A 16,795-nucleotide genomic window follows, 5' to 3' on the forward strand; every position below is an offset into this window, starting at 1 on the left:
TGGTGGAGTGATAGGGACAGCTGGATAGGGTGAGGTTAAAATGTTTGGTCTTAAGGCAAGGACATACAGCTTGTACTTGTTGCAATGAAGGCTGATATTGGGCTACAGAGTCAGCCTTAGTACCATGGGGAATAGGATGATTTTTTTCCCCAGTGGTTATCAAATGTACTTTTCTGTACAGACCTGCAGCATCATTGCTTCATAGTGAAGAAGAAAGACCTGTGTAGTGTCCTCAAGACCTACATAGTGGTTGTTTGGCTCATGGTAGAAACGCTGAGACCTCCTTCCTGCAGTGAACACTTTCAGCTGCTGTTCAAAGCATTTTAGAGACTTAGTAAATTCTAATGTTTTGTCCATCCCAGGATTTTTTTTTTTTTTTTAGTATCTCCAGGAAATTCAACTTTTATGAAGACTTTTGCTTTGGTTCATGAAGTATAATTTAGATAATTGATTCTGCAGTGTAAAGAGTAAAAGAGTTTGAGAGGCAGAATCATGATCAAAGCTACTTGTACAAAACAAAACCCACAAGTTGTTTGATGCAAATGTATTTCTTCTGCAGTATTACGATGTACTTTCATGGTGCAGTTGAACGCAATTTCTTCCTCAGATTCCTCAGTAAAATCCTGGTTATCATTTAATATTAGGTTGCTTACCAGTGTCTGAGGCTGTCAAAAACGTTTAGCTTTGTCCAGAGATCCATGATAGCAAGTGTACTGAATTAAGTTTTTAGATGCAGTGATGTTGTTGTTGTGTTGGTCCCAGGATATTACAGAGACCACGTGGGTGACAAGTAATATCTTTTATTCGACCAACAGAACTTGGTCCAATAAAACCTTGCCCACCTTGTCTATCTAAATGAGTTTCTGCCAAGCTAAGATTGAACCTTAAAAAGCTACTAACTTATGTTCTGGAAGGTGTAATTTCCTTGCTGAAGCAATGGCTTTAAAAAAAGGTGAGGAATAATCTTCAAGAATCTACTGATCTTTTCAGAAGCTTAACTAAAACAGTCGTAAGGCAAACATCTCTTGACCTAAATTATATTAGATCCTCATGTAAAATGTGAAATTAATTTAGAAGTACTATGCTCAAGATCTCGTTGTGCTCTCTTCTGCATATTTTATTTGATGCCCCTAAAAAAACAACAACAAAAACCAACCCACCTCTAAAATTATTTTTATCTTATAGGATTACACGATTTGGCAAATCTAAAAAAAGATTTAGTTTCAGTAAAAGAAACTTGGCCTTTTGATAGCAAAGTGTATTTTGTCTTTAAGGACAATGTATTGTGAAGGAGAAGCATGTGATTTTTGTTTTCTTCCTTTTGTGTATTGATTTAAAAGGAAAAGAGTAGCAATATCTTGGGTGGATTTGGTTTAGGTATTCATTTAAAATATAGCTGTGTGGCATGATGCTGAAGTTTCAAAAGACACAATCAGGTTTATTTTGGTCTGTTTCTTTTGATGCATTTAAATTTGCTTTTCCTGGCACTTAGATTGAGCTGAGGTGAGCTCTTCTCACCTATTTGTTTGTAAGGGAATTGTAGGGGGATCGTATTCATTGTCAACCTGATCCTGTGATGCAGTAAGCTTCTCTTGAGAGATAGTGAGTGCCCTCAACTCTCCATTTGGTAAAATTCTGATTAAAATACGGTATTAAATTCCAATTCAATATTTGGAAATTACAGTCCTTTAACATGTTGGTTAATTAACAAGTTTCTTTAATATAGGAGCCTGACAAGGAACATATGGAGGAAGTAAGTAGCAAGAGGGCAAAGCTTGTCAGCACCTGGTTTTGGGAGTGCATGCTTCTGACACTAAACAGTCTAACGTTTATTAATAAGAAACCTTCCCACTCTGCTACGAATTGTGATTTTTGAAGTGAAAGTACCTTTAATCAAGGGCTGGGTGTTTTTTTTTATGGTTACTTTCTTGCTTAAAGCTTTTGATAGTCAAATTTGCCGTTTCTAATATTAACCAGCACTATTTTCGAGATGTGTATGAAAGCATGCTCGTGCGGTGTGGGCATATACATCTGTAAATGCTCTCATCCTTTCCAGTTAGAATTTTCAAAGAAGTTGGCTAAAGGTATTTTTTATAAATAAACATACACTTCTTTCCATTGCAATGGGGCTTCCAGAAATATTCCATAAGTTCATTGAGTTGTCACCAGATTGGCACCCCTGCTCAGTAGGGCCTGTTCTTGCTTTATCTCTGTGACCTTACATAGGAATGTAGAAATAAGTTAGAGGTGCTTCAACATCCCTTCTCTAGAAGTTATTCTTCCCTGGCTGTATCCTTACAAACTGGGGAAAGGCCTGAGTAGAAACAAAATGCAGTAAAACCTGTTCAACATTAGAGAACCTTGATAAGCTAATATAAGCAAAAAGAGTTAAACTTTTCCAGGTTGAGAGTAAACCCAGCCCTCAAAATAGTAGGGAACCCTACCTTCCCCCAGGCATCTCTTCCTTTTGGGTCTCCATCCCTTTATTATGCAGAGATGTTTGAGGGGAAGAGGAGATGAGAATGACTGCCCCCTCCCACCCCGCCTTCTGTGCTAGGGACTAAGTAGTGCCTGTACAAGCTGATACTATCCTGTCTTTAAATGGAGTTACGTTGATTGATTGTATAACACCACCTAGGGCACTGTTGATACTCTAACTGGAGGGGGGAAACTTCAGACAGGCTCCTCCCCACCTCCTTCAGAAATAAAAGGAATTTTCCTCTAAAATGAAAACATACCCAAGCAGCAGCAATTTCCTGTAAGATGAGAGAGAAACCTGTAAAGGATCTGGGACCCTTATTTGGCAAACGTATTTCTTTAATCATCTCGAAAAAGCTCAGTGCTGTATATTCAGACAAATGGAAAACATTGCAAGTTTGAATCCAGTGAATGGTGGTCATGCATATAATGTTTAGCCGTGATGGAGTGTCTCCTAGATCTCTTCCGTTTTGTAATTCATACCAGGATTTGATTTCAGCAACACCGTTTCAGCCTTCCACACAAATATCCAGAGCAGTAATCCAATAACTAATCTCAAGGAAACCATTAATAAACTCCTTCCGTTGAACGAACTTGGCTTTCTACGTGTCTCCCATTCTCCATTCCAGTAATGCTATATAGAGAGAGCAAAATTCAACTTTGGGTTGTGCTGGCTTTTGGATTTCTTCAGGTTTTCCTCCAGCTTTGGTGAAGACTTTGAAGGAGAGACTGGTCCTGGCAAAAGAATACTTCAGGATTTATAATTTGAGGCACTCTGCATTGTTGGGATGGGAAGGATGGAAAATATAGATGTAATTTTAAAAAGATGTGTCCAAAGACTACCATACTATCCAATGTACTCAGAGAGTATAGCTGTACTCTACCTCCCTGGTGTACAGTTTAATTTGTAGATTACATTTGAGCAGGTGCACATGTTGGGGGATTTACTGGAAGGATCCTCAGATCACACACACAGCTGAAGGTTAACCAATCCTGCATACTCATAATCTCTTAGCTGTTACCCTGGGAACCTACAGTTCCTCATTTAGGTAATTTTTGGCTATTTCCTGGGAGATGCTGGCTAACCTCTACTCTCATATTTTGCTCTCGTTGTCAATTAAAGGACTCTTTTGTGGGTGACGAGAATGCCTTAGCACCTCATAGGATCAGGTTCTTAGTGTTTGTGCTTATTTCTCTGCCACCTCCTCCTCATCACTCCCATTTTCATTTGTTTCCTCTAGCTGTCACATCTTTTCATTAACCTAGTTAGTAAGATCCCTAGGAAAGGGACTATATATGGTCTTTGCAGCTCTCAGGATTTTTTCACAAAGTTGCAGCTTTGAAGGATTTATTTAAAGGATTCTTGTCATTCTAATTCCTGCTTTCAGTCTTGTGAAGTTGTACCCTTAACAAATTGATTGTCTTCACTTAGTTTCAGTGTACTGAAGCCACAGACTGCCCGCAGCAAGATGGCCTCCAGGTTCCTTTAACTGGAAGTGACTCTACCAGCCCTCATTGCTTCCAATGGCTGAAGGTAGCCTGCTCAGGGAACATGGTGGCCACCTTAGTTGCCATCTGAGGGATAAGCAGGAGAATGTGGGAGGTGTTGAGAATGGGATGCTGGGAGCAACAGGGAGGGAGAATATGTCAGGAATCAAAGGAATTTGAGTGGCATATACAGGGAAATGTGGCGTGACAGAGAAGGAGAAAAATATGTAGCAGAATAAGAGGGAAATATGGGGAGGCAAATGGATGCAGGTGGTAAGGACAGACGACTTGAGGAAGATGATGGAGAGTGAGGAGGCAGTGACCCTAATCCAGTCCTGTCCAGGTAGGGAGAGAGGTACAATGGCAGCTCCCCACACCTAAAGTGAGAGGCGAGGGTAAGCAGAATCCCTTCCAAGTAGTGAACAGTTAGGTCTACACTACTTGTATCTAAGGTTGAATTTTAGCTCTGTGATGATTACATGCAAATTGGGGGCATGCTGCTTCTCTCTACAAAGGCAAAAAAAAAATCTTATGGCAGTTTTTTAAAAAATATATACTTTGACTTAAAAATAAATAAGGTGTAAAAAAATCTTTTTCTTTTGAGAGAGTGGATTGTCTGACTCATGACTTCTGAAATTATTGCCAGTTCCATGCAATTTATTCATTACGTGTTTGTACAATACCATCACAGTGGGCCCTGATTTGGGCCTCAAGGTGCTACTGTAAATATAGAAAGGAAGAGAAACTTCCGGCAGGACTGGGCTTTTTTCCTCCAATTTCTCGCCCCCCCCCCCCCCCCCCCCGTCAAAAGTGTCTTGTGAAAAGAGTAAATGAAATGTAAATGTTTGTCTACTTCCCTTTATCCAATGGGGGTGTAAATATACAGCATGCATATTATATATACAATCATTTTATATAGTACATACATAAGTTATGGTATCCTAATACTCATTGAGCCTGTCTATAGACACACATTGGCAAAAGCAGTTCTTCACTTTTCAGCCCTTACATTTTAGGCTTGCAGAATGGTGCTAGGACAGCCACATAACAGCAGCATATTGTGCATGTATTTTGATAGCATACTATGCCTGTGTAGTTCCACTTAATAGATTTTTATAAGGCATCTGAGCTGTCGTATGCTTTGCACTCAATGCTTTTGTTGTTGTTGTCCATATTTGAATTACTAGTATCCTGGCTATGAACAATTGCTGAGCCATAATAATTTGCTTAACAGAAGTCCTAACATAACTTTTCATAGATTCTGAGGCCAGAAAGAACTACTGTGATCGTCTAGTCTGACCTGCATAATACAGACCATTTTACTTCCCTGAATTAATTTTTTCTTTGAACTAGTGCATATCTTTTAGAAAAAAACATCCAAACTTGATTTTAAAAATTGCCAGTGATGGAGAATAAATCATTGCCCTTGGTAAGTTGTTCAGTGATTGTTTATCCTCACTGTTAAAAATGTACACTTTATTTCCAGTCTGAATTTGTCTAACTTCAATTGCCAACCATTGGAACAGGTTATATCTTTTGTGTGCTAGATTGAAAAGCCCATTATCAAATATTTGTTCCCTATGTAGGTACTTAGGGGTGACTTCAATCAGAGTGTAACCTTCAGTTTAAGCTAAATAGATTGAGCTCCTTGAGTCTGTCACAATAAGATATGTTTTCCAACTGTTGAATCGTTCTTGTGGTTCTTCTCTGAACCCTGTCCAATTTATCATCCTCCATCTTGAATTGTGGACTCCAAAACTGCGCACGCTATTCTAGTAGCAGTTGAAACAGTGCCAAATACAAAGGTAATATAATCCCTCTACTTCTGCTTGAGATTCCACTGTTTATATATCCAAGGATCACATTAGCCCTTCTGGTAACAGCATCTTGTTGAAGCTAATTTGCTGCTGATTATCCGCAGTGACCCCCAGGTATTTTTCAGTTACACTGCTTCCCAGGATAGACTCTACATGAATATATGACCTACGTTCTTTTTTCCCTAGGGTATAACTTCATATTTAGCAATATTGAAATGCATATTGTTTGCTTGCGCCCAGTTTACCAAGCCATCCAGATTACTTTGAGTGACATGTCATATCCATTTTTTTTTTTACCACTCCCCAATCTTTGTCATCTCAGACTTTCAGTGTTGATTTTGTGTGTTCTACCAAGTGTTAGGGTTGCCAACCCTCCAGGATTGTCCGGGAGTCTCCAGGAATGAAAGATTAATCTTGAATTAAAGATTGTCATGTGATCAAACCTCCAGGAATTCGTCCAACCAAAGTTGACAACCCTACAAGTCATTGATAAAAATGTTAAATAGTGTAGGGCCAAGAATAGATCTTTACAGGACCCCACTAGAAAATGCTTCATGATTATCTGTTTACAGTTACATTTTGATCCCTGTCAGTTACCTAGTTTTAGATCCACTTAATGTGGGCCATGGTACATTTTGATTTTTAAGCAAACAAACAAAAAAAACCCCTAGAAAAACACAAAATTAACAAGTCAGTTGCCTTACAGGAGTCTTTAATTTACAGGTCTTCAAGCCTTATAGTGTAATATAATACATTTATCTTATTTCTGCTATAAAGACTGGGGACTTTTGCTGGATATGAAAGGTAAAAAATTCAAAAATATGCATGTCTAATTTTCAGAAATATCTTGTGTTTGAAATTTTACCTTAAGTTCTATGTACTATAATTTCTGTTGTTCTGGCAAAAAGATGGTCACTTTACCGTATTTCAAGGCTTTCCTAATTTCTTAGTATTAGGAAGGCCTAGCGCTCTTGTCGTTTCTTGTAAACTTTTATTGCACCCCCAAGGGATTGACAAACTGCTTTCTTCTATGTTTCTTCTTGAACTGTACGGTGTGGGCCACAGTTAATAGATTGTCTCATAGACTGCCATTGGAATGGGAGATAGTCACATGACCTCTCTAGGAACTATGTCAATTACTTAGGCAGAATAGTAACATTAGGAATATATTTTTAATGTATTTTAACGAGATACAGAAGGAACCAGTAACACGGGTCGGCAACCTTTCAGAAGTGGTGCGTCGAGTCTTCATTTATTCACTTTAATTTAAGGTTTCGTGTGCCAGTAATACATTTTAATGTTTTTTAGACGGTCTCTTTCTAAAAGTCTATAATATGTAACTAAACTATTTGTTGTATGTAAAGTAAATAAGGTATTTAAAATGTTTAAGAAGCTTCATTTAAAATTAAATTAAAATGCAGAGCCCCCCAGACCGGTGGCCAGGACCCGGGCAGTGTGCGTGCCACTGAAAATCAGCTTGTGTGCCGCCTTTGGCACACGTGCCATAGGTTGCCTACCCCTGCAGTAACATATCATCCAGCTCTCCACAGACCACCAGCAGATGCAAGACCACAGTTTTGGAATCTCTGCTGTATGCAGTATTACTGGCGAAGACAGACTTACTGAAATCATATCTTTAAATTACTTTTAAGGACAAGAAGTATTGTTCATAAAGTTAAATGAAGTATCAAACTCTTGCAGTCACTAATTTGGAGATTTTAGATTCAGAAATCTTTCACATGGAACGAACCACAAAGCCATTAACTTTGTCATGCTAGAGTTCTGCTTTACAAATAGGACACTTTTAATATGTCATATTATTTGGAATTCAAAACTAAGGTTAGTGATGTGTGTATATTTTATCCTTTCTTTTGTGATCAATATGTTTTGGATCCTGGGAATATTTTTATAATGCAGATTGTTTATAGGGCACGCTTTATTTGTAATGTAGAAACTTTTTAACTCCCTCTCTTCCCATCCCTTTCATGTGTGATTGTCTTTGAAATTATGGCCTGGATGTTCTTTTTTTAGTCACAGCAATTTAAATAGTATCACTATATATTTCTATGGCAGCTCACCAAGTCTCATCGACAAGGTCACATGGTGAAAGTAGACTGGCTGGACAGACTGACCTTTAGAGAAATAGAAATGATCAATGAGGTAGGTCATCATATATCAGCTTTATAATGGGTTTTGGGTCTTGTTGATATGGAAGCCTTGGCTTGCTTGTAAGACTGTAATTCAGATGACTTGCCCTATTTTTCTTCTCTCTTGTGCACATTAAAGGAAGAAATCAATCTAAAAAGAATGACTTTCTCTGGCGTTAGTGATACAGAGGTAGTTGAAAATAGATCTAGATATCAGTTAACTTGGTTATAGGTGCTTAAGACTGTTAGAGCATCATGGGGTGGGGCAGAATTGAAGTTGTCAAAACAACTTCCTTCAGTAAACTTCAACCCATATAAACTCTGCATTAAATTTATAATCATTTTCTAATCAACTCACAACCTTTTGTTTAAATTGATCTTGGTTTGGGAGGGAAAATATTGCAACTGGAGACTTTTTTGCTTAAATCAATTGCTTATTTATTTTTAACCTACGAAGTGAACTGCCTCCAACTCAGGGGGGAAGTGTTAACCCACGAAGCCAAAAATGATCTCCTTAAATGGCCTATGCTCTGAAAGGTGCATAAAATGACCACCTTACTCAACACATCTGCTCCCTGTGTTGACAGCTGCTTTCTTGTGTAAGGCTATGTCTACACTATGCAGCTTTTAGTGACACGGTTGTGATAAAAGGCGTGCAGTGTAGCTCTCCTGATGACAAAAAATTTCCTCCCACAATGATCAGTGTTAGTGTTGTCCACAGGAGAGTAGGAGAGCGCATCTGCTGTGAAAGTGCTGTTCACACCTGTGCTTGTCATGGACAAAACTTTTGTCTTTCAGGGAGTGTTTTTTTGAAACACCTCTGAAGGACAGAAGTTTTTTGTCTTTTACTTGCCAGTGCACACAAAGCCTAAGAATTTTTTTTTAGCTACTTGGCATTTGAGTGAGACCTGCAGAGATAATGATTTGCATTTCTATAGCCCCTTCCACTGGGGACTCTAAAGTGCTGTGCAAATTCTAACCTTCAATGAAACATACCTGTTTTTACAGAAGGGAGAACTAGCACAGAAGTGATTTGACCATAAGTCAAGCAGGCAGTCTGTAGCAGAACCCTATCTTCTGATTCTCATGACTGTGCTTTAATTACAAGACCAGTCTCCCTTTCCTGGACAGTCCATACCTCCTTGGGTGGGCAGACTAATTCTCTTGTGATTTGTGCAGAGCTGTTTACTAAGGTTCAGTAGCAGAATTTTTATTCCTGGTGGTGATATGCAAATCAGAAAAAACACACTCCAGGATCCCAAGTTTTATTTGCAGTGTTAGCAATTAGAAAACTTGTAAACTGAGCAGACTGCATCTTGAAGCCATTGGTGTGCCAACATAACACCATATAGTGCAACTTTAACTCTGTTGTTCCATTGGATCACTTAAACCGTTTCCTCTTCTTGAATGCAAATGTTTGTTGTGGAGTGTGACTGACAATATATAATGCCAGAGGAAGCTTGTGTCCTAGAGTAAGTAGTTATGTGAAATTATAAACTGAGTAATTGCCACAACATCTGATAATTTGATCCATCAGTTACAGCACAAAGGAAATATGGTTATTACTGTTAAGAAAATGCTGAAGATTGATGCTCTTCTTTAATATACAATCCACATCTTTAGTCTGTTTTCTTTTCAGAGTGAAAAACGAAGTTCTAATTTTATGTACTTGATGATTGAGTTTCGGTGTGTCAAATGTGATGATAAAGAATATGGAATAGTTTACTATGAAAAGGTATGTGCCTTGTAGGTTTTATGATCTCCTTTAGGAAGAAAAAAGCAAACTTGCAGCAAAAAAAATTACAGGTTTTCCTGCTGAGATGAAATATTTTGTTGCAAGATAGCAGTAGACAGCTGTCAGTGGCAGCTGTTTATGTACATACAAATCAAATAGTATAGCTCCAACAAGATTACAGAAGTCAATCATTCATGTAATGCAGTTCAAGATTACAGAATTTAATACGTGCAAGTGATTAAAAACTTTTTGATTTATTGTTCCCCAAATCAAGTAGTACTTTCAGAGTAGCTTTATGTAAAATTGGTTCTTGGATTGGGATAAAGAGATCTACATGTCTTCATTGGTAGACTTGATACGGGATTGCCTTATCAAAACTTTGCACAAGGGCTGTGCCAATAGACAGTCTCATTTGTCTCATTTCCCCAATATTCTTTGTTATATTTTAAAGACACATTTTGATACTTTGAATAGGTTTTCATGACAATAACAAATGGATGAAATCTCTGCTTTCCTCAGAGCATCTTGTAGCATCTTGCTTCTAAGGATCTCAGGCCACTTTACAAACATTAACAACTCCCCCAAATAACTTGCAAGGTAAATAAGTATTCTTATCCCCATTTTACAAACGGGAAGATGAAGGTAAGAGGTTAAGTGAATTTTCCAAGACCACATTGCAGGTTGAAAAGCTGGGATGAGAATCTGGCTCTTCAGATTTTCATATGCTTTAGCCACAAAACCATCCAACTCTCCTACCTTGATGTAGTTTTTTCTCGGGTAGGTGTATTTGTTGGAGACTGTCTGATTGCAGTATATTTTTGTTTGCTTATCTAATATAGTCACATCACTTTTAATATCTTGTTCCATGGTCTGTAGAAAATATATGATTGTAAGGTTTATAACAAACATTTGCTCATATAGGCTGGATATTATAATTATGAAGTGTTGTGTTATACAGATGTTGTATCATGATGTCCACTTTTCTGCTGCTCCCTTCGTCTACGATCTTTGAAGTGCTGCTGTTGCATTTGAATGATGCACTTCAGAGTGGAAGGATGGTTATGGAACATGCATGTGTTTTGCCCCCTACATGCACATTTGATTGTAGTGGGAACTGAATTTGTGCTGTCTTAACATGTTGTGTATATATATTTTTTTGCTATTGGGAGAGAGAAAGCTTGGTTTTGAACCAAACAAGTAGAGGTGGTCAGAAAAATTCCAGTGACACATTTTTTTCATTGAAATTTGCCAGTTTGAAATGAAAATGGCTCCTGGAGATGATTTGATTTCAATGAAGTTCTGATGGCACCTGTCATGGCTCCAATCCCTTTCACAGAGAATTTAGAAATCTTTGGGTTTTCATTCTGAATTGGACTGAAACCAAATTTTGAACCTGAAATCCTCTACGAAACGGAATTACTTTTCTCTGCATAGCTCTGCAAACAAGCTAGGAAATATTCTTAGAAGCATGAAGAAGGAATATAATGAAGGTATAAAACTGGCTTACTAAGCATCATAAGATAATTAGGTGGGTAACTATTTCTAAAAGTAGAAATAGCCACAATTTGAAGGTCTTGTTAAAAAGCTACTTCACGCAAACAAATTCAGGACCACTTTTCTGGAAACAGCAGAAAACAGTCCATAAATTAGTTGCCTGTCTTCTCAAGTTTGTTATGCTTCCACTTAAAATATAAAGATTACCTATCCAGCATATAGAATCTAATGGAACAAGGGTAGGCTGTCACCTGTCTCTGAGTGATAGTCTAAGTGAAAATTACTTGTCACAGTTGTGTTGATAGATTTGTTTTTTGGTGTTGTGACAGAGAACCAGCCTGTTAAACAGCTGCTGATAGAATCTGAGATTCTGTGACTCAACGCTCAATTACTGTATATAAAATGAAGTGGCAGTGGCCGCTTCCTGTGTTCTCTATCAATTTAATTGTAATGCAGCATTTAAAATGTGAGGAATGCCAGTCTGCAGGTAGCAAGAACACAACTTCCAGTTTCACTTTTAGGCAAACATCACTCACTATGGAAATATCACTGTGTGAATTCCAAAATGCAAATATCTCATCTTATCTCTATGGGTAAATGAACTCCAGCACTTTTCATGAACGTGTATTTTCATATAGGGTTCAAGTGAAAACAGCATTGTATTGGGTAAATAGGGCAATTGCAGAGCCAGATCCATTTAAAGGATTTTCTCAGTAGAATATCTTTCCCAGTGTTTAAAAAAATTAGGTTTTATCAGTCGCTGAAGCCTTGCCTGTGTGTCCATCTATGTTCTGGATACAGATAGTTGTATCCTGCTGGTACAGCTTGGAACCTTGATTTAACTAACCCCATAATATGAGATCAATAGAACCCCCTATTTGTTAGTGTTTTAGAAACTGATAAATGCTGTAATTTCAAAGAGGTGTGGCAGAACCTTGCTTGATCAACACTTTGCTTTACCGTAACACACTATAATCTGCAAAATTGGCAGTGTCTCTCCACCTTTCATCAAAGAATAAATAGCAGAGAGTGATAGTGAGGTCTTACATTTGTAAAAATGGCATTTTTGGAATATAGTGGAGTATGTTTAATATTATGCTATAAAATATTTAATTAAACCAAACTCAAAATGAACTCTGTATTCTTATGAGGTTTGGCTAGTGGTGGATTTATGATTTTGCCGCCCCGAGGCCTTAAATAATTGCCGCCGACGGCCCCATATGAACTTGTTTTAGTTTTTTTTACAAATTTGTTTGAACTAAAATGAATCTAAATATCATTAAAATAATTGAACATTTACAAGTTTTATTATAAATAAAATTACAAGTACAGTGGACCCTCGCTTGAACACGCATCTGTATAGCACGATTTCGCGTATAGCGCGGGAATGCGCATGGATCCAAAACTGAGAACCGCTTAATTTCTTCCGCCCAGTCATCATATTAACGTTTAGCATTCTCGCGAGTATGTTTACTAAATGGTGTCGCGCTGTCATTGGTGATTTCAATACGTGCTATGATTGGTAGAATCGCAGCATCACTGATGCCGGGATTACAAAAATGCTGCTATTAATAAATTTGTCGGCCTAGGCGATAATACGCCGCTAGGTTTGGCCTCACATTTGTTTTGAGACCTCCATGGCAAATTAGCAGGTAAACAATTGTTGTCATGAATTATTGAGGTTACACAGTCAGGGACAATATAATAGATATTGATGTTCTTTGAGTGAAAGAGGGGTCAGAGTTGCACATTCCCTATCCATTTGAAAGGTGGGTAAAACTGCCAACATCCTTATTCTGTTGACTGATGTCGTTCTGTCTGTCTCCAGGGTATTTCATAGAATAGCTATATTTCAGAATAGGCTATCTTTAATGAGAGAATTTGGCCCATGAGAGCAATGCTAGAAATCAACCAACTTGCAAATTCTTGTTACAGTTTAAGGGTTTTTTTGTGCTAAAACATAATGAAATTGTAAAGACAGAGTGTCCTTCATTTGAGCTGAATAACTAAAGTAAGCAAAAATAGGTCATTCTGGTTTCAACTTTTATGTGCAATCTAGAAAAATTGGTGGGCTGACCTGTTAAGTAAAGTTTTTGCTTTTATTTTTTTAGTTTGACTTTTCACTGTAACAGAACAGCATGGTGATAGAAATACTTCACCTTTTTGTTTTTAACTAAAATATTCAAAGATGAAAAAATACAGATGAAATCTTAGAAAAAAGTGAATTCTTGGCTTTCAAATCACTAGTTGAGCACTAGGGCTTAGAACAGTTTACTGTCAATTCTTAGTATTTTAGGTCTTTATAAGCTTGCCACTGTTATAAATCATGAAGAAGTTGGCTGTTTCTTTTTTCCAGTGGTATAAGATATATATTTTTTTTGAGCCTGGGGATGCAAGAGATGTCAGACCTTAATGATTGTATTGCCTTTTTCTCACCTAAATTTATGATTTGTGGTTGTAGATGAAGGGGAGATTTTTCAAAGGTACAAAGGGGAGTTAGGCTCCCAACTTCCACTCGATCAGTGGAGTTGGGCACCTCTCCACCCTTGGGGCCTTTGAAAATATCCCATTAATGTTTTCTACTATTTAAAAGATAGAATTTGAGGCTTTCAGGTGAGATCAAATATTGATTTCTAGTTCTGGCATTCTCCAGAACAAGGCTGATTAAAGTCACAATGTAATTAGCGGATAAAAAGCAAGACAGCAGTCAGAATGTTTTGTTGGTAAGAAGCAATACTTTGTGATCTGGCAGGGGTACAAAAGAATGGTTTACATCACTGGAGAAAATGGTGCCCAATTAACCAATCCAAAAAATCATCCATTTCTAAATTAGCTCAGTGAAGTACTAGCTCTGTCAAGGTTCCTTCCCCACTCTGAACTTTAGGGTACAGATGTGGGGGCCTGCATGAAACTTCTAAGCTTAACTACCAGCTTAGATCTGGTTCGCCGCCACCACTCCCAAAGTGCTAATTCCCTTCCCTGGGTAGCCTTGAGAGACTCTTCACCAATTCCCTGGTTAATACAGATCCAAACCCCTTGGATCTTAAAACAAGGAGAAATTAACCATCACCCTCCTCTCTCCCACCAACTCTTGGTGGATCAAGATCCAACTCCCTTGGATCTAAAAACAAGGAAAAATCAATCAGGTTCTTAAAAAGAAGGCTTTTAATTAAAGAAAAAGGTAAACATCATCTCTGTAAAATCAGGAGGGAAAATAACTTTACAGGGTAATCAAACTTAAAGAGCCCAGAGGACCCCCCTCTAGCCTTAGATTCAAAGGTACAGCAAACAGAGATAAACACTCTAGCAAAAAGGTACATTTACAAGTTGAGAAAACAAAGATAAAAACTAATACGCCTTGCCTGGCTGTTTACTTACAAGTTTGAAATATGAGAGACTTGTTCAGAAAGATTTGGAGAGCCTGGATTGATGTCTGGTCCCTCTCAGTCCCAAGAGCGAACAACCCCCAACACAAAGAGCACAAACAAAAGCCTTCCCTCCCACCAAGATTTTGAAAGTATCTTGTTCCTTATTGGTCCTTTGGGTCAGGTGTCAGCCAGGTTACCTGAGCTTCTTAACCCTTTACAGGGAAAAGGATTTTGGAGTCTCTGGCCAGGAGGGATTTTATAGTACTGTACACAGGAGGGCTGTTACTCTTCCCTTTATGGTTATGACAAGCTCACTGGTCCCTAGCAGGTACTTCTAAATAGTCCAGGGCTGAATTTAGTAACTACGCTTATCTGAGGTCCAGAAAATTTCAGTTTCTTATTTTAATGTGATACATGTTCTCCTCAGACCACCACAAAATGTTCACATTTAAAAAATACTGCCTTAAGTCAGAAGACAATGAGAGTGGGTAGGATTTTCTAGAGCTCTCAGCATTGGCCTAACTCTGTTCTCATGGAAGCAAATGGCTCAGTAAGTGTGTGTGTGTGTGTGTGTGTGTGTGTGTGTGTGTGTGCGTGCTTACTTTTTAAATTAATTATTTATTTTTAAAAATAATCTGGAACTCTTGAGTCTTTATCCTAACTGTTACTAATTCTTTGTGTGGTCTTGGTCAAGTCACTAAGGGTACACCTACATCTGAGCTGAGAGGTGTGATTCCTAACTTTCATAGCTAGGCTCCAGCTAATGCCTGAAAATAGCAGCGTGTCCACAGTAACATGAGTAGCAGCTCTGAGTATAATCCCGCCTGATCCCCTGGCGTACTTCTGCGCAAGCTAGGAATCACCTCTCACAGATCAAATGTAGATGTACCCTGAACCTCACATTACCCATCAATAAAATGAGGATACCTACCTATCTGGTGGGGTATTGTTAAGATTAATGAACTAATGTTTGCACATCAAATTGAAGATATACTAAGTACTAAATATTTATTCTTAAATGCATTATGATAAACTGAACAAATAGAAAATGCTAAAGGGAAAACATAATGCACAATCCACAAATGAGTTAATTGTATGTTTTTAGCTGTTTTGGGGGAAAACTCATAATATAGGATTAGCCATAGTTAAAGTGGGCATGGGGGGGAGGGGGAGGCGGAGGAGGGTGGCGGTAGTGGTTAGATAAGTAGTTCTGCTTTTATACTAAACCTCTCCCCCACTACTCATTTTTCCTCATCTGCCTGCTGCTGCCTGTCTAACACCTCACCTAAACTGTAAGCTCTCACATACAGGGACAGATCTTCTTTGCTCCTTGTCTGTATAGTGCCTGGCACAATGGGGCCATTGATCCTTGGTTGTCACCCCCAAGCAGGTGCTCTTGTAATAGAAATAATAAATATATACTGTAGCACCATAAATCTTAATTAACGCCAAAGTCACCATCTATGCAATTTATTATTTAATTTTGTAATTGAATTGAGCAGAACTGAAGAGGATTGTCCCTTTTCTTTGACTTTTTTAACTTCAATTTTTAAAAATTCAAAATCTTAAATTACCTAATATGAAAAGCGATCATACATTTATTCACAGGCTAAGCTTAACACCATCCACATATAATATGTATCTTACTTGGCTAAAAGGTATTGTTTACTTTTAGGTGTGTTATCAGAATTGTGTCTGTAAAAACACTACCGCTATTAACACTATTACTGCATTTATTAGCTTCATCTGCCTAAAAAATTGCTCCAATGTATACTTAATTTGCTGGTACAAAACCAAGCTTTTGCTATAGTCAGCACTGTAGAATCGATATATGTGCAGAAAAGTGAGCTATATATTAGTCTGCCTCATGCATCATACACAAAACTGCTAGCTATGTTAAAAAATGCTCAGACTGGTAAGGAGGGGAAGCAGATTCCTTCTAATTCCCAGTTCAAGCTAGAAACGGATAGCTTTGTGCCATTCTGCAATTTCTAAAAAGATGTTTCCCAAAATGATCTGTGTTGCATTCTATCCTGAGCCCTCAGTATAGGGTGCGTCTCTGTGTGTTCATTTTCCCTCAACTTCAGCAAATACTCCAAATCAGTAAACCCATATTCTTTTTTGAGTAATTGTTCATGTCCATTCCAAGCAGGTGTGTGTGCGCCGCGTGCACGCCAGCTGGAAGATTTTCCCTTAGCAGCGTCCGTAGGGTCGGCCTTGGCGCCCCCTGGAGTGGCGCCTCCATGGAGCCCTATCTAGGGGCCCGCC

At 38.2% G+C, this 16,795-nt stretch overlaps 1 protein-coding gene across 9 annotated transcripts in view; it reads left to right on the forward strand.

Moving 5' to 3' along the window:
* The window catches only part of PIK3C3 (phosphatidylinositol 3-kinase catalytic subunit type 3), a 132,150-nt gene that overhangs the window by 14,067 nt on the left and 101,288 nt on the right, over positions 1-16,795 (forward strand). For 5 of the 9 annotated variants that reach the window (XR_010602083.1, XR_010602082.1, XM_024103648.3 and 2 more), the window contains exons 5-7: positions 1,727-1,753; positions 7,857-7,943; positions 9,570-9,665. Coding sequence is in view for 5 of the 9 variants with exons in the window: in XM_024103648.3 (XP_023959416.2) it covers positions 1,727-1,753; positions 7,857-7,943; positions 9,570-9,665 (210 nt within the window). In the remaining 4 variants the exon portion in view is untranslated. The remainder of the gene's footprint in view (positions 1-1,726; positions 1,754-7,856; positions 7,944-9,569; positions 9,666-16,795) is intronic. The other 4 variants (XR_010602084.1, XR_010602085.1, XM_065598689.1 and 1 more) reach the window with 1 other exon arrangement.

This window comes from Chrysemys picta, chromosome 6 (genome assembly GCF_011386835.1).
Source record: "Chrysemys picta bellii isolate R12L10 chromosome 6, ASM1138683v2, whole genome shotgun sequence".
NCBI classification, from domain to species: Eukaryota; Metazoa; Chordata; order Testudines; family Emydidae; genus Chrysemys; species Chrysemys picta.